We start from the raw sequence: 23,888 nt of genomic DNA on the forward strand, positions 1-23,888 counted from the left end.
GGCAGGGCCTGTACGTGGCCCACGAGCCACAGGTTGCACACACACTGCATGTTGAGAGAGGGCATGTGGGTTGCTACTTTTATTACTATTATTAATTTAGGTTAGATGATATTTTCAGTCACCTATGATTTTAGTATAGCGTATAAATCGTAGTGGAAGACCTTTTCATAAGAAATCCTTTATTGATCCCTGGAACAAAAATTCAAGTGTTACAAGACTTTTAAAGATAAACAATAATAGTAAATATTATAAACCATTAGTTTTGGAAAAAAATGACAATAAAAAAACTCTTGTTTTAATTTTAGTCAGGCATACTTGTCATTTGACTGTTTTAAGTCTGTATTTAGCACTTTGGCAAAAAAGTACTTCAGTAAAAAAAAAAAAAAAGTGATTGGGGACAGTGTTGACAAGTTATGCTTGCAATTTAATATCAAGATCATGCGTTTCAAATATGTTTTTTACCCCATCGGACATCATTCGAGTTTTATAGTCCTCCGAGGATTAATTTAATGACAAAATGTGATTGGGGACTTGATGATGAGACCTTTGCACTTTGACCGCTCAAACGCAGACTTGATTCTTGTTTATTATTTTGTTTTTGTGTTGCATTTTATCTGTATTTTATACTGTTTTATATATATGTATGTGCATAACCTGCCATGTGGAGCTGCCAAACTAATTATCACAGTTAACACTGCGTTAACGTGACAATAAAGGAATTCAATTCAATATTGTAATTTTTTATTTTTTAGGCAAGCAACATATTCAGCTGCCAGCATGAGTGATGGAGTATCAACAGCAGGGTTTGTTGTTGTTTTTCCATTGGGAGTGATTTGAGTTTAACCTAGTCCTTTGAGGATTAGTTTTTTGACAAAATATTTAAAATGATGATAAACAAATTAAAGAAAATCTTGTGTGAATTATTGAATGTTGTACAATGGAATGTTTATAAGTATATAGATATATTTTAGAGTAGTTTACAATTTTGTTTGCTGTAGCCGGACCTTTAATAACACGTGCCACATGTTGCACACCAATGGTATGACCCACTTATATCAGAAGTTTTATTAGGGATATTTTCAGCTGTGTTCCATAAATAAGAAATAATGTGTGTATGAGCCCCTATCCCCCACCATTTGAGTTCTCAGTCCTCGGTCCTCAGAGGCTACATTTTAATATTTTATGGGTTTGGGGATAAGACTTTATAAGAATGGTTTCGTCCAAATCGAATGTGCTCGGCCGTCATATGTGGCCCACGTACTACAGGTTTCACACCAACATGTTGACGGAACATTTTAGTCAAAGTTAAGTATTTTTTCTGTATATATTTGCAGCCATTTAACACTGTAAAAAAGATTGTGAACTCAAAATTTGAAACCCAATTATTAGATATGTTTAAAAAAGCTTGCTTTGTAGTGTCAGATGTTCATTAATATATATTTTCTATGTAAATTGTTTAGTTTATACCTTTACAAAAAAGGCGGTGGGGCATAAATAGCACACACACACACACACACACACACACACACACCACAGGTTGCACACTTGGGATATTCAATAGTAACAGTGTTGATGCCATTGCAATAAAGCAGGGCATGACAGCGGCAAATTTAAGGTAGAGTGTGTGTGTGTGTGTGTGTGTGTGTGTGTGTGTGTGTGTGTGTGTGTGTGTGTGTGTGTGTGTGTGCGTGTGTGTGTGTGTGTGTGTGTGTGTGTGTGTGTGTGTGTGTGTGTGTGTGTGTGTGTGTGTGTGGTGGGGGGGTATATGGGTGGCACGTGGGGGTGGGGTCACTAATAAGACATGCACGTCTCTTTTGTGCTGTGGTGTAAACAAGCGGTCCAAGCGTCAAACGCATGAGTGAGCTGCCATAATCCTACCCATGCACCCCCCAGACACACATCTCCAAACCACAACACTCAAAATGACTTAGTGCCCGAAAAACGCGTAATTCCTAAGAAAAACTCACCTGTGTGCGTCCTTTTGTGGATTTTCAGGTTTTCCGAGCGCGCAAAGACTTTCCCGCAGCCGGGAAAGGGGCACGGGAAGGGCTTCTCGCCCGTGTGGACGCGGATGTGGTTGACCAGCTTGTACTTGGCCTTGAAGGGTTTGCCCTCGCGCGGACACTCTTCCCAGAAGCAAATATGGTTGGCCTGTTCGGGCCCGCCGACGTGCTCCACGGTGACGTGCGTGACCAGCTCGTGCATGGTGCCGTAAGTGCGTGCGCAGCGCTTTTCTCCCGGCTCCAGCCACTTGCAGATCAGCTCCTGTTTGATGGGCTGCCGCATGTAGCGGAAAAATGCGCCGCTTCCGTGAGGAGAGTGCTGGTGCGCGTGCGGGTGGTGGTGCGCGCCCAGATTCAGATTAAGCCCCCCGTAAAATGCATCAGCTCGGGTGCCCGCCGCCAAGTGCTCCGAGCGCACGTACACGTCCCCCGGTAGTCCCAAGCGGAGTTGGCCGCCTGGAGGCTGCTCTTGGTGCAGCCCGGAAAAGAGCGCATGGTTTCCGGCGTCGTGGCCGTATTGCGCGGGGTAGCTACCTGTTGTCGAGACAAACATTCCGTGGTGAGAAGCGGCGGCGGCAGTGTGCTGCTGCTGCTGCTGCTGCTGCTGCTGGTGGTGGTGGTGGTGGTGATGATGGTCGGCCAGCCCCGGCATGGCGCGGAGGAAGTCCCTACCTGCGGTCAGCGCCTCAGCCGGGTGCGTCATACCCGCGTAGGGCACCGGCGTCGCCCCGAAAGCTCCCGTTTGACTGGAGACCACTTGACTGTGGCCTGCCATGTGATGATTGTGCTGAGGCTGGTGCTGCTGGTGATAATGATGGGCTGGGCTGATTTTGAGGGCCGCCGAGTGCCCCATGTGTTCTGGCCCGAATGGACTCGGCCCCAGGCAGGGTTCCGCAGTCATCTCCCCGGGGTGCGAGTGAGCCATTGAGTGCAGATGGCTGCCGAACCCCGGGAAGCCTGTCACGCTCGGAGGGGCACCCTGCCGGTGATGATGATGGTGGTGGCGGCGGTGGTGGTGAGCCCCCGCCAAATCAACTAATCTCAGCGCCACATTCCGTTTGGGGAAGGCAGGGTCCATCGCGGGGCATCTTAGCGCATCGGCACTCATTCCTCCTTTAATCGTTTTATTATTATTATTATTATTATTATTGCACTTGACAGCGGGCAAAACAATAATGATGACAAACGTGTTTCAATCGCAATTCCGAAATACTAAAAAAAACTTTCTAAAGTTGTATGTAGCGGCGGGGCTACATTCGCTGGGCAGCAGGACGCATTTGATAGAGAATAGCGGCTCGCGGTGGGCGCTCGCAACCCGCGGAGCCAAACAATCGGGCCGCGCTCTAATTGGTCAGAGGTGGCTGATTGACGTCACCGGTGACACATTCCCAACCAGAAGAAAAATGGTGACCAGCGAGCGAGAGGAGGGACGCGCATGCGCGCTGCCGTCAGGCAACACGAGAGAGGGGAGAAAAAGTTATGCAAAACGTTATTGTATCATTAAAAAAAAAGCGAGGGGGGGGGGGGGGGGGCTAATCCGGATACAAGGCGGCTTCTCTTTTGTGCCCGGAGGTCCCACTACTTTCTTTCACCGGATTAAAAAACGAATCATGGCCAGGGCATATTTGGTCAAATTATGCCGTGTGATATCTTCTTATTAGTATCCTTGTTCTTTATTCGTTTTTCCTTTTTTTCCCCTATACTTGCCAACGGGGAAGTCGCCTTTAAAAAGGAGGAGAATAAAAGCCGGCAAAGCATAAATCCTCTTACTTTGGGGTCCGCACGCGCAGCTTTCAAAATAATCATCAGCTCTCCCTCTCGCCGTCGTCGTAGTTGTCATCCAGAAATGAAATAAAGTGAAACAAACGTAACAACGACGAGGACCTGTTGTCACGATCCGGGCTAATTTGGTTTGTCGGTGAAAGAGCCGAAGCGACGGTAAGCAGCAGATGGTTGCCAGAGGAGGTGGCGCTTGCTTGCATATGCAGACTATATGCATGCATGGGGGGGGAAAAGTTCAAAAAGAGAAACGGCGTGCAAGTACGAAAGAAGTCAGCCGATGTAAAAGCTGAGATTGTTCGCCGCGTCTGCGTTGGAATTAGACGCAACGAGTCACTTTTGAGCACACGAGCGCGCGGCAAAGGGTAAAAAGTGTATTTTTCTTGACGGAAATTTGCACAAATTTGCACGAACCTTTACGTTCAGTGTGCTATTTTAACGCTTAAAAAAACAGTCAGGGATGTCAAGTAAAAATAGTTTGTGTATATCAAATGCATGGGGAAATGGTTCCATTGTAGAATGTATACTGAATGTACACCGCAAATAGCCCCTCCACAGTTTTGTATTACACACATATGCACGCTCCGAAACAGCTTGCTAAACAATTTTGCGAGCCATCCCCTCTATAAATATTGACTCACCTTTTTAAGTGTAGCTGGACGCTGTCAGCCAAGAGTTTGACATGTTAATTTTTAAAAAGGAAACAGGTGAAAACAGGAAGAAGGAAAAGTTTCCTGTTTTTTCCTTTTAAGGGCATATAATATTAGCAAAGCGAACGGGGAGTTTATTCGTGCGGATGTTCATTAGTTTGGCTTTAAAAACAAACAACTTACAGTGGCAACTATTTACTTTAAAATTCAAACAGAGTCGTAAAAAGTAGGTTTCAAAAAATCCTAACTTGTTTTTGACACTTGTGTGTAACTTTTACGCTCATTAAACACAAAATGCAACAGAACGTTTCCCTATTGTACATAAAAAAGTATCTATTTCGTTTAAAACGGAAATTTGTAAAAAAAAAAAAAAAAAAGAAAAACAATGCTGCACACTATAGAGCACATTCATTCAAATCATCAAGTGTGTGTGTACGCGTGCGTGCGCACGCTTGTGTGTGGGGAGAGTCGATTCTTTTTTAATGGGTCGTATGGCAAAAAAAAAAAAGTCTGCATGTGGATTTTTGAACTCGGGGGCAGCCGCAGGTTCCTGCCGCAAATCCCACTTGATAAATTCGACAACCCACAAGGTCTTAAGACACACACACACGCACGCACGCACGCACACGTACACACGCACACACACACACGGACACACAGACACACACACACATGGAGACACACACACACGTGACAATTTATAGAGCAACGTAGCCGGCCTATTTATGCAGTCCAGGTGGAAGGCGAGATGCTTCAAAATGGACGATGAAGTCTACTGTATTTACTTTGGGTGTGATGTTTTTTTTTGTTTTGTTTTGTTTTTTGGGGGGGGGGGGCACAGTTTTTTGGGAATGTACCAGATTTAATAACGGGAGTTATTTTCCCCCCAAACAAAAATTTGAAAGTAGTGATAAGACCTCACAAAATGGGAAGGAATCAAATTGTGATTTCAGCAAAAGAATGTGGGAAGTTGTTGACAAGAACCAAAATACAAGAAATGTGGGAAATTCTAGAAAAGTTTAGAAAGCGACACACCCGGCACATGTGAAGCCCATCGGGAAGGGATAAATTCTCATCAAAATGTTTAATAAAACAGGTTAAGGGGCAAAGGGGGTGTCTGAAAATATAGGAAAAGTTTAGAATCATGTTGGGAATGTGTAGCTCATTGCAAAGGAACTATTTTTGGTGAGTTATTTCATGCACACAAAAAAACGTGGAACGTTTGCAAAAAGACTGAATAGCTGTACAAAAAGATGTGACTTTCTGTGTTTACAATGGTAATCATTTTCGTAACAAGTAGGTAAATTTTAATTAAACAAAACATTGACGATGACAGAAAAGCTCAACGTTAGCTTACCTCATCAGTTTTAGTTAACATGCAAGTTTAAAAAAAAGTATTGTTTACCAAAAGCCTTTAAATTTGACTTTTATGCTATTCGGCTAACGTCATTATAAATTTGCAAACTTGGTGCAAAATGTCTCGAACACCAACAGTGAAGGCACCTTTCTATCTTGACTGTATTAATGTTTATATTAATGCCATTTTTTTCCCTCTTCCAAATCTTTCAATCCACCCCGCAAAAAAAATAAAAAATAAAAATACCCTGCATGGATTGATGATGCAAAGAGACCAATCGTCTTGCTACGTGGATTGTTATTTGTTGAGTGGATGTTATTGAGGGAGATGGGGGGGCTTGTAGGTGCCGACCAATCGACGAGCGGCCGGGTCCTCACGTGAGAGCACCCCCCGCTCCCACCCCTCCCCATTCATCAGGGCTGGACCGTGTTGTCTTTGCAATTCATTTATCTGCAGGAATGATTGCGACTATCAGTCTGCAGCTCAGCGCCCGAGCGAGGAGGTGAAAGTCACGCCACGGGGAGATCAAGCGTCCCAAAAACAAAACACGAGAGACAATAGCGCGTGGGTTTCTTTTTTTTCCGGGGGGCGCGTGGGCGTAAGATGCGCGCGAGAAGGGCACCGTAGAAAATAAACAAGACTCTGGCGATTTCGGGGGAGTTGGGACAAGATAGAGAAAGTGAAGGAGAGGGGGCGGGAGGGACGAATATCTGTGCGTGATTTTTTCACCCGTGTCTTCAGTCGCGTCGGCGCGCGCACAGACCGAGTGGGCGAAGATGCTCCTGGACGCCGGACCCCAGTATCCCGCCATAGGAGTGACCACTTTCGGCTCTACGCGGCACCACTCGACGGGTGAGGTGACGGAGCGGGAGGTGGCGCTTGGTATCAACCCGTTCGCGGACGGCATGGGCGCCTTCAAAATCAACCACGGCTCCCACGAGCAGACGGCGTTCTCCACGCAGGCGCCCGCCGGCTACGCGGCGGCGGCCGCCCTGGGCCACCATCACCATCACCACCACCACCACCCGGGCCACGTGGGGTCTTACTCCACGGCGGCCTTCAACTCCACGCGGGACTTTCTGTTCAGGAACCGTGGGTTCGGCGAGGCGGCGGGTGCGCAGCACAGCCTCTTCGCTTCGGCGGCGGCAGCAGCGGGCGGCTTCGCCGCGGGACCCCACGGACACTCGGAAGCGGCGGGCCACCTGCTCTTCCCGGGGCTGCACGAGCAGGCGGCGGGCCACGCGTCCTCCAACGTGGTCAACGGCCAGATGCGCCTCGGCTTCGGTGGGGACGTGTACGGTCGCGCCGCGGCCGAGCAGTACGGCCACGTCACGAGCCCGCGCTCAGACTACGCGTCCACGCAGTTGCACGGCTACGGTCCCATGAACATGAACATGGCAGCGCACCACGGCGCCGGGGCCTTCTTCCGCTACATGCGGCAGCCCATCAAGCAGGAGCTCATCTGCAAGTGGATCGAGCCCGAGCAGCTGGCAAGCCCCAAGAAGTCGTGCAACAAGACATTCAGCACCATGCACGAGCTGGTCACTCACCTGACCGTGGAGCACGTGGGGGGGCCGGAGCAGACCAACCACATCTGCTTCTGGGAGGAGTGCTCCCGCGAGGGCAAACCCTTCAAGGCCAAGTACAAGCTGGTCAATCACATCCGCGTGCACACGGGCGAGAAGCCCTTCCCGTGCCCCTTCCCCGGCTGCGGGAAAGTCTTCGCGCGTTCGGAAAACCTGAAAATTCACAAAAGGACGCACACGGGTAAGGCATCGCCAAAACTAAAACAAAACAATAAAAAGTCAGGATGCGGGGAAAAATGAATTTCAAATGAATCAAAAGTCGATGCGTGCATGCGTGCTATTTTGCAGCAAAGTGACGCACTTATTTGAATTCAGGTGAGAAGCCGTTCAAGTGCGAGTTCGACGGCTGCGATCGCCGCTTTGCCAACAGCAGCGACCGCAAGAAACATATGCACGTGCACACCTCCGACAAGCCCTACTTGTGCAAAATGTGCGACAAGTCCTACACGCACCCGAGTTCCCTGCGCAAACACATGAAGGTAAAATCGCACTCAAAAAATAAAAGGATTCATAACTTGCGTTTTTGTAAGCGTAAAACATTTTTTTGTTTGTTTCCTAGGTACACGAAGCGAGCAACCCGGGCTCCCAGCCGTCTCCGGCGGCCAGCTCGGGCTACGAGTCGTCCACACCACCCACCATCGTGTCCCCGTCGGCGGAGAACCCGAGCAGCGGCAGCTCCATATCGCCCACGGCCCCTGTGGCGGTGCAGCACCACGCCGCCACCACCACGACAGCGGGCAGCCACAGCGGCGCGCTCACGTCCAATTTCAATGAATGGTACGTGTAAAAAAATATTTGGGGGGGAAATTGGGTGGGTTTTTTTTTTTTTTTTTGGACTGCAAAGACTTTTTGGAGCGTGGACTGAAAGAGTGCATGGACCAAAAAAGAGAAAAGAAGGAGCCAACTTTTCTTTATTTTTAACTAAGGACTGCTCCAAAAGTTGCAAAAAGGGGGGCGTAGGGGGAATTGTTTTTGTACATACCACAACCGAGATGGAAAAGAAACATACCTGTAATATTTTATTTTGTAAATATCTTAAGGTTGCGAAGAAAAAAAAATGTGCTCCCTTGGTATATGGACAATAGACGCCACTGAAGAAGAATGTTCTAGTCGTGTACCAAATGTGAATGATCAACAGTATTACAAGGTCGAGCTTATAGTATTAAATGTGCTCTCTTTTTTTCCGCCATCATGTATAGCCAGACACCGTGCAGCATTCTCGTCCCTAAAGGTCCCGTTGGAGTAGCACACTTTTAATCCTTGTTGTTATTTAAATGTCATGTCGACGAAATCGTCTCGAATAGTGAAAAAAAGCCTGAACAATTCCGTGTCAACCTGTTTATTATGTATACGTGATAAATATACACTAAAAGTTACCTGTGTTGTCTGAAAGGAAGTGTTATTATTATGATTATTATTGTTATACATGTATAACTAGCTCAATTTTCCATATTTATCCGCATGTTTTTAGAAGTGGTCGGTATTTATGGAGAAATGCGCTCGTATGTCAAATTTAGTTTCGATTCATCAACAGCACAAAAAAATGTTTGGATACATTTTCGTACTATATTCAACGATTAAAAAAATACAAATGCAAAAAAAAATGCGTTGGGCTTGATTTAATTAGGTATAGCAACCGATTGCAGATGACTTCAAAAGTTCAAGTTGAAAAATATTTTCTTCCCTGACTGTTGTCATTTGCGGAACAACAAAAACTCGAAAACGAACATTTAATAACTGCCCCCCCTAAAATATAATTTAAAAAAATAGCCACGTGACTCATTAAAGTTGGAATCGCTTGATTGATTTAAGGGAAACGTGCAATTGCCAGCGTGTGTTTGCAACTTTAGTCAATACGAATTGCCGCCCACACACGCGTGCGCGCACACACACATCTATCCTAGCGCCCCCTTCTTTCTGTTTATCCAAATTAACATCCAACACTTTTGCCCCGCAGTAATGTGCAAATTTAATCGATTAATCACGCCGGTTGTTCCTTTTGTGTATACACACAAAAAAATAAGTTGGCCTTACTTAATTGTTGGGGAATCTCATTTTGCAATCTAATTTATTTCCGTTTGTGGGATCGCCTGGATTTATAAGGGGGGTGGGGGGCAGTGAAGGGGGGGGGGGGTGCAGCAGTGCATGAAAAGCATGAAAAGTGAACCCCCCAACTCAAGACCCCCTCTCTTTTTTTTCTCTTTATTGTTTGTCTGCAGCTTGCTTGAGCGGCCCATTAGGCAGTCAGAGATCACGTCGTGATCGTCGTGCATGTGACAAGTCTTTGTCAGCAATGCACGGACAGCAAAAAAAAAAAATAAGGGAGGTGGGGGGGCAGCTAGTGGCGTTTTCGTCATCGGGGGGAAAAGTAGTCAAACCACGAGATCATGTGCTAGCGTGTGTGGTAAAAATGGAGGAGTATGTGTGTGTGTGTGTGTGTGTGTGTGTGTGTGTGTGTGTGTGTGTGTGTGTGTGTGTGTGTGTGTGTGTGTGTGTGTGTGTGTGTGTGTGTGTGTGTGTGTGTGTGTGTGTAGGGGGGGGATGCATGCACCATCTTGTTGGAAATGTATTGAAATGTATTCATATTTCCCTTTTCATGGACTATTACGTCCGGGGGGTGACGCGGAAATGACTTTTTCGACTCTATTTAACAATGCTGTCGTCAGGCAGAGTCCATTGCACTCTTTCGAACACACACATACACGCGCGCGCACGATCACAACAGCAGATGCCTTCAAAAATGTTTCTTTTTTTTCTTTTTTTTTTTTTTTAGGGACATTACATCGTGCACTGCATCACACTGATGGTTGTTTTTAAAATTGTGCTGACCATATTTGGGCAATTGAGTAGAAACCACTGTCAGTGTGAGACAAACAGAAAAATACGTCTTCAACGAGGGCAACTAGCAAAATAAAAAATAAAAGTCGTGCATGAACTATATTTCATAATAATCTTAACACTCGCATTAATTTCTCTTGATTAACAGCTTAGTCAAGTGCAAAGACTAAAAATGTACCTGTAACGCCAACTTGGGAGTGTATTCATTCAAACCGCATCCAATATTTAAAACAGATACAATAAATTATTACACGAAAGCATATTTTAGCAACACAATGTATAAAAAATATATATAAATCCATGACTAAAACAATTTTCAAAATATTTCTACAATGATGATAATTTGTTTGGATTTTATGATACAGTGCAAACCCTTACCACAAAAATAAAACACCAATACCTCCAAATCGATTAATTGTTTTCTTTTTATGTTGTCAATTTAACAATGTTAATTATTGTTCCGTTTCAGTTATTTTGACCCTCCTGTGAAAACAGATAACCAGAATATTACCTGGCCTAGTTATCGAAATGTCATTTAACTAAACAGCAATAGCACATCGTTAAAAAATAAAAGTATGTGTAAACATGGTGTGACTAGATAATGTCCGAGTCAACAGCACGTTAAATGTAACGAGCTGCCATCATCCTCCACGAGCAGCGTGCTCGAGTGGGCCAACGCGAGTGACATGCCAAACACGAAGCCAGCCCAGCTATGCGTTCAATGGCGCCTCATCGCATTACATAAGCGTGTGCGCGCGCGTGTACTAAAGTAGACGGCCATAAGCAAGCACTTTAAATGCATGCGCATCAAGTCTCAGTCATATGGAAGAAGTCGAATGATTTTTTGGGGCAACGTGTTTCTTTTTGCTTGCAGTTTTTTTCTTATTTTATTTTGAAGTTATGGGGGGAGGGAGGGAAGGCAGCGATACAAAAAGTGTTGACTGTTATTATTGTGTATTATGTTGGTCCACGGACTGTGCGTAATTTGCGGACGCGCTTCACGTGACGTGACTATTTTTAAGCTCCTAAATGCAGACCTGCAACTCGCATGGAGGGGAAAAATAGTGAACGGTAAAAAACTAATAGGCAAATGTGAGCAAAAAAAGAAGAAACGTAAAAATAAAGATTTGGACGCAATTTATCCGCGTAAACTCACGAGACACGTTATTAGGTACACTTACACAGTGATTCTGATCATTTTGAACCTTATTAAATAATTTAATTTTGCTACTCTGTCAACAATGTCAACTGCAGTATGGGGTCCGCAACGAGAGGGATGTTCCTAATATTTAGACGTTGTGGCCAAGTAAGATAACATATTGCATATTTTACATAGTTCGTCGAAGTTGACCAATGTTTCATTAAAAACAAATTGGGAATTAATAATTCAGCAGTTGTGGTCTGCAGTGCAACATTGCAAGCTGTCTGCAGAAGTTTGAGTTTGGCAGCCAAAATGTGCTTTACATACATTTGGTCCTTTTTCTGCTTTGATTGTTTAATCTACACTTAACATGGGTTTCCAATTACCATGTTAATTAGTGTGGTTTGCATTACATCAAGCTCACGTTTCATAAAAGGTAGGTGAAAAGTCCAGCACACGACCATCGTGAGGAAAAGCGGTTCAGAAGATCTATGGTACTTTTTTAAGCCTTACGATATATACATGGTCATTAAAAAAAAAAAAATACAAAACAGGGTCATTAATTTTAAATAAAGCCCGATTATACATACTCATTTAAAAAACAAAACAAAAAAAACTCCTTATTATACATGGTATTTTTTCTTTAAAAAAAACTGAATATACATGGTCTTTTTTTCTAAAAAGAAAAATAAAGCCTTAGTATACATAGTTGTATTTTTTTTATATATGGTCATTGTTTTTCTATAAAAAAAGGCCTTACTATACATGAGTTAATCCTTACTATACACGGTCATTAAAATAATTCTACAGTCTGTCTTATACATGGTGTTTTTAAAGACTTACTATACTGTACATGTTTTTTTTACACAATTTCTGCAGAAATTGCACATTTTCTACTTATATAAGCACACGACTGATTGGGCCATTCATCCGCGGCTCGTGTGTTCGTTATGGTGACGCACACCGTGAAGTGTGACCCCCGTAACATCACTTGTGTTGTCTGACACGCTATTAGGACGGCATGGGAGATTTGTGGAGACCCCGAGTGATGTCGCGCAAGGCCGCACCCCCCAACCCCCAACATCCCACCTTCACTCCCATTTTTTTTTTTTTCTTTTTTTTCGTGGACATGTTGCTTAATGAGGCCAGTCCAATTAGCTCCCTGCTGCAAGCTGAGGTGGAACCTGAGCAGGGGTCTTGGAACCCGAGGAAGTGCCTGGCTCAAGGGCCCTCCCGTTAAGTACATGTTAAATGACTCTGAGGTTCTCTTCGGAACATTTGTGGATCTCTGAGAAAATATTTCCACAGACCACTACATAATCCTGTTCCATGGTCATGATTAAATTTTATTCTATTTACCATCTTCGAAGGATCACAAAAATAATCTGCAGACTCTAGTCCAACAAACATCTTCACACAATAACGTTACAATAACACTCGCTTTGAATAACCGGATTGACCAAATTCTTATTTCGAAAGTTCACGGCCCAGAGGCCGTGATCGTTTTGTCGCTGCACAATTTCAAATTGCAAAGTCCATAAAGCAAAATGTGAGCGGAGACTTGACGTGGTGATAAAAGGGAGGTGCAAAATGTAGCGCCGTCGCCGCTTCTCCACATCTGCTTACGACTACGCACCAGCGTCTGCTTGCTTCCTGCTGAGCCTTTCTTGAATACCCCCATCATTTCCCAATAGATTAGTTTCTGTTTTCTGGTGAGGTATCAGGTATCTGGTGTTGAAATTACAAATAAAAATGTCTGCCGCTACCAGAAAAGAGTGGGTCCAATCCATAAAATAAATTCTTCGACTCTTCCCAGACGCGACATGTGACTTGGTAAGAAATCATAGCGCTACCACAAAAGACAACAACAACAAAAAAGCGCTTAAATCTTTCATGAATGTCACATTTTTCCTCCATCAAAGCAAACCACAAGAACTTGGTGTTCAATGATGTGCTTTTTGTTTTTTGTTTTACTTCTTTGTTGTGCAACAGATTTGAATCAGACACGTAATGGTCACGTCATTAGGGGCACAGATGCAACACAAACATTTCTGCAGTTACAAGGAAAGTCAATAAGTTCTATTTATGTTGACCATAACATTAGCTACAACTTCTCAAAATGACGCAATATCACTATAAACGTTTGCTTATATCAGCGCTATCAACAAAAAGCATGCCGGAGTGGCATTTTAGCTTTCGACTTCCTTCAGGAATATTCACAAATAGTTATGAAGTCACTGTTTTGCCGGTGGGAGGGGCGGTAGGATAAGAACGATTGGATCGGGATTTGGCAAAGAAAAGCTGGTGGTCAGCTACCGTCAAGCAATGCACGCATATCAGCCTTCAGCAGGTGGACGTACAATATGACCACGGATGGATGACAACGTGCGAGGGATACAAACAAAATCCAAGGCGGGAGGGAATGTTATCAATTACCAGACTAAAATAAAACATTGAATTCAGTCTTTAAAGCCGAAATTTGGTTATAGAAGGAATGCAGAAGCAGATTATTTTCCTTATTTACACACAATGCCTGCAATTGACTTGTGGTCTATGTGGAAAAAGTGCATGGCGAGTCCACATGAGCACCGTACAGCTTTTTATTTATTTATTTTTTTTTTTTTATGTCAGACTCCATTGATCAAAGCGCAGCTGTGATCCTTCCAATTTGCTCCAATCAATCTTTCCAAATAAAATGCCAAACATCTCCTTGTACATAATAAGACATATATATCCAATTAGGCGGCGCTGCCTGTTGCTCTGATTGATCATAATTGGGCCAAAGCCGCTTGCTCGCTCTGTCCAGGTGTTTGCTGTATATTACGCTTACGCTCGCTTGGATTCATCAACTAATTGTGCATTTCCCACGTGTGCGTCTTGCATGTGACCAGAGGAGTAATGCTGCCGCTTTGCTCACAATTGAATGCAACCTGTTCTATACTACTTTAGATACACTGATAGATAAGTTGAAATCACTTCTAGCTTGCCATACACATGTAATTCAACTAAAAGCATTCAGCTATCACAATTGCTTCTGGCGTTCCACAAGGGTCTGTCTTTTGCACCCTTTTGTTCGATTCGTTCGAGCTACTGACTTGAACAATTGATAAAGAAAATAGTTCTGTTGTTGAAGTTGAGGTATTTTATCAATCATACGGTCAGACTCAAATCACCAGCTTTCATTTTTATTGGTTACTGAATAATTCAGCTTTGTATGGAAATTAGTGTTTATCTGTAGAGCAACAGTTTAAGACAGCGAACCATTGAAGCCACAAATGCAACAAAATTCATCTTAACATTTCAAAAAGAAACATTCTGATCTGGTTCAAATGCAGTTTAGAGTACAGAGGCTCCGAGTTACTACTGCATATAAAGCACAGCGCATACAATGCTGAAAATAACCGGCAGTGCTGTCTTATCATGTGTTGACACCGACAAGATTCCATGTGTAGTTTAATCTCTCACCTAGTGAATAATCTGAACATGAACTGCATAAAAACGTCACAGTAGCGTCTCCTCGACATGCTATGTTTGAGATTGTTGCAGACACAGCGCAGAGGCGCGCGGGGAAAGTATTGGGGTCGGTGGGGGGACGACACGGGATGGAAGAAGATAAGAGCGGACGCCCTTCATCTCACTGGCCGCCGACAGACGTAAGTCAATTTTGCTCTCAGCGGGAGACTTTCCCTGGACCAACTTTTGGCTAAATCCAATCAGCTGCCAGCGGGACGGCCGTGTTGCATGTTACCGTGTCACTTTTTGCTTCCAGACGCATCATTTCTAATCATTCACTGCATCGTGGACACCTCTTCGGACAACATTAATTATCAATCGAATTGATGTGTAACGTACATGTTTTATGTATCGGGCTACGGGTCACCTTTTCTGTCATTAACCTCCCCAAAACAAAAAAAAAAGCTAAAGCGGTATAGTTCCATTTGAATAAATATGCCTCACCACACAACATATGGTTTGAAAAGCAGACAACATTCCATTCATTTTTTTTTTTTTTTTTGTCAAGGTACGAGGGGAGACAATGATGGTTGAAGACAACTCTTGCTGGACTGCTCTGGCGTGGCGGCCTAGCGTGAAATTTCTCCGTCTGCCAGGTGCGAGTTCCCAAATCATTCTTCCCCCAAAACACCCATCGACTGACCTGACAGGCAAGATGGGCCTCGATGAATTCTTTTTTTTTTTCTTCATTTGATTGGCTTAATTCCATCATTCCTCATTAACGTGTGCTATTTTCTTATATTCAGGGGAATGCTTCCGCGGCGGCTGTCCGAGGCGAACCCTTGACTCTCAGGTCTCTGGAAGCGCTTAAGCTCTGTCCAGATCTGGAGTCACATGGTACGTGTTTCAAGGTCATCTGGTCCAAGTTGGCCCAAAAGAAGGATGTAATAAAAAAAAAAGAGAGGAGGTGGGGCTAGGGGTGGAAAAAGGAAGGATCCATCTTCAATTTGTGGAATTGCATCATTATGCCTGAATGCAACGTTCCTCGCATTTCTGGGTGATCATTTTAGACTCGTACAAGTGTCAAGTTCACATTAGTCCACATATGGTTTGTTTTGGAGTAGGTCTGCACGCCACCATATGGATAGCCCAGAACTGCACCAGAGCAAAAAATTGGTCCCCAACAAATTAAGAAGAAATTGAGTAAAACTGGAGACTCTTTGGACCAGGGGTCACCAACCTTTCTTAAACTGAGAGCTACTTCCTGGGTACTGATTAAGGCAAAGGGCTACCAGTTTGACACACACTTCTGAAATAGCCCATTTGCTCAATTTGGCTTTCACTATGTGTTATTATTGTAATTTCCAGTTCACATGTAAGTGTGATTTTAACAAGAATAGCAAAAATACAGTCAAACCTTGTTTTTTTTACCACAATCCGTTCCAGGAAGCGGTTCGAGAAGCGAATCGGTCGAATTACGAATCTATTTTTCCCATTACAAATAATGGAAAAAAAATTTAATCCGTTTCAAGACAAACTAAACCCCGCCGTTTTTGAGCATTTTTTCATTTGCGCATATATGTCCGATCGCGCAACTGAAGCGCACCGCCGAACGCGCAACCGTAGCGCGTCGCCCACCGCGCAACTGCACCGTGCACCTGCACCGCGCTGGTCGCATTATTGTGACAGACCCGTTGCTGAAATTTAGAAAATATTTTTAAAGTCCTGATGTACTTTCCAAAATTTAAGTGGACCTAAGTGCGCAGGGAGCTTACTTTTGTCCGATCGCGCAACTGCAGCGCACCGCCGAACGCGTAACAGTAGCGCGTCGCCGACAGCGCAACCGCACTGGGCTGGTCGCATTATTTTGACAGAGCGGTCGCTAAAATTTAGAAAATATTTTAAAAGTTCTGATGTACTTTCCAAAATTTAAGTGGACGTCAGTGCGCAGGGAGCTAAATTTAGTCCGATCGCGCAACCGCAGCGCGCCGGCCGGGCGCTCACTGTCGCATTGCTTTGAGAGCGTCTTTGTGTTTTAGGATGGCTTTACTGCTCCCACTTGCTTTCTTTGGAGGCATGATTAGAGGTTAATACAATCCTCAAAGTAACGAAAATACAATAACAACGGAGTCAGTCGGCATCTGGGCCGCGCGGTCGGGTTTTCTCGGGTCCTCCCGGCTCATCTCGCGAGGTTCGACCTCCGAATTTTGTTCGACAACCGAAGCAAAAAAATCTCGAATTTTTTGTTCGAATTCCGATTTGTTCGAGAACCAGGACGTTCAAAAACCGAGATCTGACTGTAAAATAAATAAATGCACCTCACTGACAAGTGCCGCTATTTGAGCTAATTTTAGAACAGTCCTGCAGGCGACTCATGCGGTCCTCACGGACGTGTTGGTGACCCCTGCTTTGGACGAATTGAATAATATACTTTATTTTTTTGATAATAGTTATATTTGTAAGAGAAGAAGGTGTCTATTCCAGAATAAAAATATACATTAACAAAGTTCACAATTCACACATTATTTAATCTGCTAAAATGATGACCTCTCATCCTGACAAAATACACTTAAATGCAAAATATTTGTACAAAATATGAATTGGTTATTATAATAGCACGACTTCATTGCTACAAGATTTCAAGGTATAAATAGCAGTTATGATCACAAGAGGGAAACAATCTTTTGGTCTTGAGCTCTGGGCTACAGTTTGGCATCATTCTCTACTCCGACTCTTTAGCAAAGGTAACGGGGATTTACTATCCCAAAGTGTACATTCAAGACTTTAATTTAATTCCTCCGTTTATGCAGTAAAGCGCGTTGGAGCGTGTGCACCCGACTCCGTATTGAATGCGTGAATGTGGCTGATTGTCGGAGGGCGACGGCATTACTCGCTAACTAAATAATGCAGTTTAGTGCCATGGCAAGGATGAGCAATGACGCCCGCGGGGGGTCTGGACAATGAATACGAGCAGTGATGAATCTGTTGTGAGATAACAACAGGCCTTAGCATTTTTTTTTTTTCAAAAGGATATTAATACCCTTTATATTTTCATCCCCTTCATAAACCCCAGCTGTATTGGGATGTTTATGTTGGTGCTTTTGTTTTACCGCCGGGTGTGACAAATGAGTATAGTTACAATGCAGAACATGTGAGGCATAATAACTTCTTTGTTTGTTTTTTTGTTTTTTTTTTAACCTTAATTCTGATATGAGCAAATAAATTTCCATTTCATTCATTATTTGTTTAGCAAATCTGTGCAATCTGCTGTGTGCAAATTGCTGTGGCAAGTTACTGGGAAAGAAATGATTACAATACGGGTCTAAAGGCTTTAAGGTAAGATGTGAAAACTTTTAAAAAAATATATTTTTGTTGGCTTTGGATTTATGCAGAAAAATAAACAACAGTCACCAGGATGCCAACGCCGAATGTGGACTAATCAATCATGTTTGCGTGGCTGCACCTGCGTGTGCCCAAAAGAAGCTAGCAATAGTTGTAGCAGCTGGCAGGAGCGCCCCAAAAACCTGCTGGAGATCACGGTTGCTATTCATGAAAAATTCCTCAGCCAGATTTGCTTGGGAACATAATGTCCTCAGACACTAAACGCAAACAAAACTTTTTTTTTTTTTTGCGTGTGTGTGTATCGTGTCAAGGCCAACACGTGCTCCCCGGCGTACGTTGTTGCGTGGGCCACTTGAAGGTAGTCGAGATTGAAAGTGTCGTGGCAAAACATGGTCTAACTGCTACCTGGAAAAACCCAGTGATTGCGCTTCAAGTCCATGAGGTGATATTATGCTTTAATGTGTTGTTTTACTCCTCCGGGGCTTTTTCCCCACCCGACATCTAGCGTGATTTTAATTCGATGACGGCGCCGCCGCCTCAGATTCACTTCATTGCCGATACGGCGGTCTCCCCTGCTCTATCGTGATTCGCCTACCGTGGCCACACTATCTCACATTTCTTTTCATTTTGGTGTACTTCTCGATCATATAAATCTGTCATTTTGGGGGACTTGCTGCTAACAAAGTAAAGTTGCTTGGCTGCGTTTCCTGAAGCTTCCTGTGGTAAAAGCCGCGGCCCGAAACTGGGTTTGATTTGTTAGCGTGAGTGCGCTAAGGGCAGCGAGGACCTCGCGTCGCATCAGTGGGAGCAGAACAATAGGCCAACACTAATCAGCGACCTCAAGGTTGCCATGAGGTTAATTGTAATGCAGGTGGCACGAAGGAAGGGAGGGAGGGGGCGGGGCAAAGAAGAGCCACGGACCTCTTTACTGCCTCGATGGCAATTGTGCTCCAAACGTGCCACGGACCTCTTTACTGCCTCGATGGCAATTGTGCTCCAAACGTGACGTTTTTTAATGTCCTCTAAAGTCAGATATTTCCATTCGCCACTTCTTTATTTCAGCTCTCAGAATCGCTACACCTTTGACTTTGAAAGATGAACGGGAGTAAAAAACGAGAGAGAAAGAAAGGGAGGCGAGTGGATGGCAAAACATGTCGGCGGCTGCCAAGCAGGAAATGGTCCTTGCATTTGTTTGGCTGAGGATTGGATGGCAGCCAGTGCATGGCCACGGCTGAGTCTTGCGGCTGGAGCATGCGTGCCTATGTGTAAAGACGCCAGAGTTTATGTTTGATATATGAAAAATGAGGTGAGATCCAACAGCGGGGGATGTGCTGATGGAGCGCCGACGGAATGTTAGTGGCTGAGAGGCGGCCGTTCTTCTGCCAAGAGCTTTACATCATCTTTTGGGGCTTTCACTTATAAAGGCAACAGTTGTTGAATGGATCTGGATTCTGTGTGTTATTGGAAATCCAGCCCGCAAACTGAGGTAACAACAACAAAAAAGAAGCCATTTTCTATTAGAAGAATTGCTAGCAAATACAAAGTAGTAGACCCGATTTTAACAGTCGATAAAGCCTTAATTGTTATTATTCTCCAATTACATGAACACAAAAGCTATTGACCGACGGCTGGAGCGCTATACTTGTCTACTGTGATCATGTGCCCAAAAGGATAATCAGCCTCAAAGCAGCCGTCTTTTTTTTTTTTTTTTCCCTTGCTACGTCTCGCGTGCAAAATGATTCATTCCGGCTTTATTTTTTTAATCCAACCATTCCAAACTTGCACCATCCAAATAGTATTAACGTAGTGATTAGGGCATGTAAATTGCAAGCCTTCTCATATACACCTTTCATCTCTCGCCCGCTTCGATGTGACCAGGACCAAAAGCAGATAAAAATGGTGTTGTTGAGAGAGACTCCAAGGCTGATATTTACCACGTTCATCCGGATATGTGACATTGAGAGGGACAAGCAGAACCAGTGGGGCGATTAAGGCCCCATTATCACCTGCGCCTCGCACGGGCAGGAAATCTGTCGAGCCGACTGACTTTGAAATCAACCTCTTATGGGGAGTCGCGACGTGAGGCGAAGTGTTTTGAAAAGCGAGATGGTGCCTACCTGCGGCAGATCACCCTGTCACACAACGCAGTTCTTTCATCTGCTTTACAGCCAGAGCCTTGCTAAGCTGTGAACCAACAGGTCCGTCCTGATCTCAAGACCTTTCAAAACAAAAGCGAATGGAAAAAGGTGAAGCATCTTCAAGCTGCTCTTTAACAATCAACAGTTTGGTCATTTCTTATTTGACAAGCTTTAAAAAAAAAACGTTTTTTCAAACCTCTGTATCTGAGGCCCAAGACCCCACATGTGACAAGTCTTTAAAAAAAAAAAAAAAAAAAAAAAAAAATGATTACTCCAAAGTGCCATCGCTTGTCTCCGGTGTAGCACCTGACTAGGAGGTGTAGACCTTCTTAGGCTGGTGTGAAATCCTTTTAAGGCTCACTGATGGAGAATGTGACATCCAGCTTCTCTGTTACCTCCAGTGTGTGTGCGTGTTTGCGTGTGTGTGTGTGTGCGTGCGTGTGTGTGTGTGTCTGTGTGTTACAGTAGGGAGAAACTTTTAAGCACACGGTCTTGATTTGGAGACGCTAACTATATTACTTGATTACAATGTTAACCAATGTTATACATTAAGTACTTTACATTTCAACTCTCAAAATGCACTAGGGAGACCTTTAACGCTTTTTATTTGTGCATTTGTTGAACATATGTTATCGTATACTTTACGGGCTTGATTTCATGTTAAAGCCAAATGAGCTCCCAGTTAATGATATTCATGGGCCCGGCCCGGCGCTCTGCCGTGAAGCTTGAATGTACTGCTAAACTCCTTCTAGCCGCCCCCCCCCCCCCCCAATCCCCGTTCAAACCGTACGCTAGTGGCCTTGTTTAAAGAAATGAAAGTCACAGTACCAAGTGTTGGACGACTGACTCCATTTTTATTTGTGATTGCCAAAGATTTTGTGATTGCCACCACAGACACTCAAGTGTGTTTCTCCTACCTTTTGTTTTCTCATGAGCCTCCGTGTCACGATCAAGGGGGGCTTTTCTAAAATGTCAACACTTGGAGTCACAGGCCGACATTTCACATAAGACAATGCAGCCCCTAAAGCTTGCGTAATTAGTCTTGCACTATAAATCAAGGGGTGCGATTCTATTGCGCCATGCTCTAATTGAAAAGTACTTTTTTTTATAGACTGCACAGGACAGTGATAGATGTGGAATCAGGCACAAACAGTTTGAACCACTCAGGCTGTGATTGATCAGCCCCTCCGGGATGTCGGGTGGATCTTTCCCCCTTTGGGCCACAAGATAAAAGCCTGAACAACTCCCCGGTCTTGTTGTACGTCCCGATTGTGTGCCCTTGTCACAGTTATTATGTGGCGCTGTTTGACCTTGAAGTTTCTGTGTGCATTCGGGCCGAGATGTCTCCGAGAGTTCTCTTTTAAGTCTTACCTTTTTATATGCCATTGACTGTACACACACACACACACACACACACACACACACACACACACACACACACGACATCAACGCCCCGCCGAGGAGAGTATTTGCATGAAAATTTAGGTGATTTATGACTGAATTCTATTGGTTTCTTATAATCGGCCGGCGCATTTTTGCACAGGGCTTAGTGGTGGCCAGAGTGATGCCACAGTAGTGCTGGAGGCAGACTTCAAAGAGTCTCACCAAAAAGTCCAAATCCAAAAGGTAGACCAGCTGGCATGTTTTGTTCTGCAGTTCTGTGTCCCGCTTTTCTTTCCCCTCTTGGCATCTTTCTTTCCCGGAGCATTTGCTTGGAAGATTTACACGTTGTGTTGTGCGGTAAAAACAAGAAGCCAGAAGGAGAGCGAGCCACGCCGGGGATTCGGGTTTGAAGTGTGGTATTTCAACAGGGTTGGTAGCTGATTGTACCGGCGCCGGCGATGGATGTGGCTTTTTAGATGAGGTGGATCGGAGGGGATCACTCGGCATCTGGCCCGACACTCTTGTGTCACCTACCCCCGCAGTAGGGGCCCCAGCAGGGGGGCTCTGCTGAAAGGCAACATAAATTTCAGACGGGGAATCAATAGACTGTGAGAATTGGAGGAGATGCATCGCTTTGGACTCTCTGACTGTGACCCGGCTATAGACAACAATCTTCGGCTAGGAGGGGAAAAACAACAAACTGACGCTGGTAATAATGACGTGACAATTTTTCAAATAGATGCTCTTTGAGTGCATCCAGTAGCGACTCTAGTGGCTAAAGCGACAACAGTCACGTTAGATACGGAAGGGGGGGGGGGGGGGGGGGTCTATTCTCCCACAAGATGTATAAATAGACGCAGCCACTGTGCTCCCAGTGTCAAAGTTAAGACACTCAGCAGGGTGCACACTTCAAAGTGACCGAGGAAATTCTCCAAAACAACTGGTGGAAATTTCAAATCAGCATTCTCTCTGAAAGCTGTGTGACCTGTAGTCCAGCCTACAGTCACATTCTTAATATGTGTCACCGGAGGGAGCTTTCAATTAATTGGCAAGGTGAGGAAAATGGAAGAAAAGAAAATAGTAAATAAGCAAAGGACATGAATTCATATTTGAATAGCGTCTGAAATGACATTCCCACACACTGTTCCCCCCCAAACATCAAAGTAGTGCCCCCGCTGAACATTATACTGTACAAGACAGTCTCCACTGCCGTCCACTTCTCTTTCTAATCCGATTTCAGGCGTGAGTTTTATGAAGGAAAATCTCGGCTGGAGATTCCCGATTTTTTTAACTGCGTTGTTTCAGGTGGGTGGCAAAAACTTTAACAGGGGGAACGTGGGGGGGGGGCACTTATTGCAGCAAAAATCTATTGATGTTAACATGACCGAAATGACAATGAGCGGGGCAACGTGCACTTTACAGTCACATTATTGATTTTTTACAAGCTTTTGGGGATGAACATAATCATTTGCATCGATGTGGGAGCTGTGAATGAGATTATTGCTTATACACATTTGATAATAAAATGATTATTTTCCCCTTTTGGTTCATCTGCAGATGGAAACAATTGTGCTAGCATTAACCTAAGCTAATGCAGCAGTAAAGTCACGATTTAACAAAATATTTATATGAACAAGCTATTGATGGCGCAAACTGGACATTATTTTTTTGTAGAAGCGGTACAGAAAATGGACGCATCTGACATTTGTATTAGTCAATGACTCCAATCATCAAGGCGGCTAACAGATTAAAATAGTGGAAATTTTCCGACAGCTGAGCTTCTTGCTCGGGTGCACGTCAAAAGGACGCCAGGAAGGTTGAGGAGAAATAATTGTGTGATCTGTCCTTTGGCCCTTTGGCTGCCCTAATCACTCAAGACTGATTCAGAAAATGCAGGCTTGAATGTCAGAGGGCCTCCTGCGGCGAGGTGGAGCGTTTCCGCCGCCTTTGGACAGCCGCCGCCCGGTAATCACCGCTCGCTTGCTCGCTCTCACCAACCTGGCCCGGCCCGGCCGGGCACTCCAGTGCTCCCCCTGATTGAGCACCTCCATCTAACAAGGTGCTATTGCTGGAGCCGTGTTCTGACAAACCGGCAGATTGATGCCCGATCATCACAGGACATTGCCTCACTCCCCTCACCCCCTTCGCCCCCCGGCTCAGCCGTGCGTGTGGAACGAAACCTTAATGGGAGTATCGCACCTCAAAAATTCTGATAATG

At 44.4% G+C, this 23,888-nt stretch overlaps 2 protein-coding genes across 3 annotated transcripts in view; one reads left to right on the top strand and one right to left on the bottom strand.

Annotated features, from left to right (window-relative positions):
- zic4 (zic family member 4) overlaps positions 1-4,087 on the bottom strand; it is a 7,230-nt gene extending 3,143 nt beyond the window's left edge. Inside the window, exons 1-2 of one of the 2 annotated variants that reach the window (XM_088363772.1) lie at positions 2,676-4,087; positions 1,968-2,537 (exon numbers count right to left, since the gene is read on the bottom strand). In XM_088363772.1, coding sequence (XP_088219898.1) covers positions 1,968-2,537; positions 2,676-3,111 — 1,006 coding nt within the window. In that variant the 5' untranslated portion in view covers positions 3,112-4,087. Of the gene's footprint in view, positions 1-1,967 lie in introns of both variants that reach the window. The other variant, XM_088363771.1, reaches the window with a different exon arrangement.
- Positions 4,088-5,272: 1,185 nt separating this feature from the next.
- On the top strand, positions 5,273-8,767 carry zic1 (zic family member 1 (odd-paired homolog, Drosophila)). The gene is made up of 3 exons (XM_088363773.1): positions 5,273-7,556; positions 7,691-7,854; positions 7,935-8,767. The coding sequence occupies exons 1-3, from the start codon at positions 6,566-6,568 to the stop codon at positions 8,160-8,162; spliced, it is 1,383 nt and encodes a 460-aa protein (XP_088219899.1). The 5' UTR covers positions 5,273-6,565; the 3' UTR covers positions 8,163-8,767.
- The last annotated feature ends 15,121 nt before the right edge of the window (positions 8,768-23,888 follow it).

Source organism: Syngnathus floridae, chromosome 20 (assembly GCF_059516105.1).
Source record: "Syngnathus floridae isolate MCC-2025c chromosome 20, RoL_Sflo_1.0, whole genome shotgun sequence".
NCBI lineage: Eukaryota > Metazoa > Chordata > Actinopteri > Syngnathiformes > Syngnathidae > Syngnathus > Syngnathus floridae.